The sequence below is a fragment of the Myotis daubentonii genome, chromosome 2 (genome assembly GCF_963259705.1).
Source record: "Myotis daubentonii chromosome 2, mMyoDau2.1, whole genome shotgun sequence".
In the NCBI taxonomy this organism is placed as follows: Eukaryota; Metazoa; Chordata; class Mammalia; order Chiroptera; family Vespertilionidae; genus Myotis; species Myotis daubentonii.
Genome location: NC_081841.1, coordinates 21,742,516 through 21,744,183, shown reverse-complemented (window position 1 = coordinate 21,744,183; position 1,668 = coordinate 21,742,516). Strand labels below are relative to the sequence as shown.

At 48.0% G+C, this 1,668-nt stretch overlaps 1 protein-coding gene across 1 annotated transcript; it reads left to right on the top strand.

Moving 5' to 3' along the window:
* Positions 1-154: 154 nt before the first annotated feature.
* Positions 155-1,353, top strand: MRPL51 (mitochondrial ribosomal protein L51). Its single transcript, XM_059682028.1, has 3 exons — positions 155-386; positions 471-581; positions 1,034-1,353. Exons 1-3 carry the CDS (start codon positions 308-310, stop codon positions 1,228-1,230), a joined length of 387 nt encoding a protein of 128 aa, XP_059538011.1. The 5' UTR covers positions 155-307; the 3' UTR covers positions 1,231-1,353.
* The last annotated feature ends 315 nt before the right edge of the window (positions 1,354-1,668 follow it).

Genomic DNA, 1,668 nt, shown 5'->3' with positions numbered 1-1,668 from the left:
CCCTCACCTCTTCTACCGCTCCAAGACTTCCGGCTCGCAGAACGGAAGCGCCTAGGCGGGGCAGGGTCTGAGTGACAGACACCCCGGCCTCTGTGCGCCCGAACCCGGGAGGCGGGGCTTGTGGCTGGGGAAGGAGGGGCTTAGGAGCTCGCTGCGCCCAGAGCTACCTGGGTAAGGTCCAAGATGGCTGCTTTCACCTAGTACCGACGGGAGGGCAGCACGAGCGGTCCCTGCCATCTCCTTGAAGCTCACGTCTGGCCAGCACTCTGCCATAGCTGCATGCTGTTGTAGGGGAGAGACGAGAACAATGGCAGGGTGCCTCGCTGCGGACGCAGGAAGGCGCCTGTGGAGCTGGGTGCCCCAGGCCTGCAGAAGTTTCTCTCTGGGTAAGTGGCGGATGGAGAGAGACGCCCGGAGATCTGCTTTTCAGTAAGCGGCCAGGATTCAGTGTCTTCCTTCTCCATCCCTAGGTGTTCCTGACTTGTATTTTGTAAGGCACACCGTCCCGCCCCCCAAAGTGGTTGATCGTTGGAACGAGAAGAGGGCCATGTTTGGGGTGTATGATAACATCGGGATCCTGGGTAAGACTCGACTCCCTTGCACAGAATTTAAGAATGGCAATTACGTTGCAACAGTGGCCTTTCCATCCCCCACCCCACCCCAGCTTTTTTTGGGGATGGTACCGTGCTCAATAGCAAAGAGCAAACACTTATGTGGTTATTTACGTTATACTGGGCATTGTTCTGAGTGTCCTACATGTATTAACTCATTAATCCGCATAATAACGTTTTCATTTTATAGGTGAGGAAACTGAAGCATAAAGAGGCTAAGTAATTTTTTCAAAACTAGCAAATAGCAGTGTCAGAATTTGAACCCCAAACAGTCTGGCTCCAAAGTCTGTGCTCTTGATACTGTAGTGTGATGTGTCTTGTCTGTAGGGGCTGCTCTGAGCGGTGCAACTGTATGCGGAAGGCTTAGCAGCTGGTCGAGGCTGTGTTGTCTTGGAACTAATATGTTCTCTCACATTACACAGGAAATTTTGAAAAGCACCCCAAAGAACTAATCAGGGGCCCCAAATGGCTTCGAGGCTGGAAGGGGAATGAATTGCAGCGTTGTATCCGAAAGAAGAGAATGGTTGGAAATCGGATGTTCAGTGATGACCTGCACAACCTTAACAAACGAATCAGCTATCTCTACAAACATTTTAACCGACATGGAAAGTACCGGTAGAAGAGTAAGCTGGGGACTGTGGAAGAGGCATATCTAACATCCAGGTGAAGGGAAACAGTACTCTTTTTCCTATGAGGAAAGGAATTTGTATGCTCTCTGTAATAAAATGAGGCTTCTTTAGAATCTGTTATCCACACTTTATTTTCCTCTAGATGTTACTTTTACTTGCATAGACTATGAAGTCTGACTCATTCCTAAGTCTTAGAGTCTTAGATTTGGGCTTTACCACTTGCCTTTTGCAGTCTAGCCATGTCTATGGCCTTTAAAAAAGAAAAATTGTTGTTGGCATTTTTTGACATTTGGGCTTCATATATTGAAAGTGGTAATTTTTAATTGCCTCTTAATATTAAATATATTTAAAAAAAATCCACAGTGGGTCTGGCTGGTGTGGCTCAGTGGTTGAGCATCAACCTATAAACCAGGAGCCCAGGTTTCAGG

Coding starts and splice junctions, on each gene's coding strand:
- MRPL51 (XM_059682028.1), top strand. CDS start 308: ATGGCAGGGTGCCTCGCTGCGGACGCAGGAAGGCGCCTGTGGAGCTGG. Junction 387..470: donor CTGCAGAAGTTTCTCTCTGG/GTAAGTGGCGGA, acceptor CTCCATCCCTAG/GTGTTCCTGACTTGTATTTT. Junction 582..1,033: donor TGATAACATCGGGATCCTGG/GTAAGACTCGAC, acceptor CACATTACACAG/GAAATTTTGAAAAGCACCCC.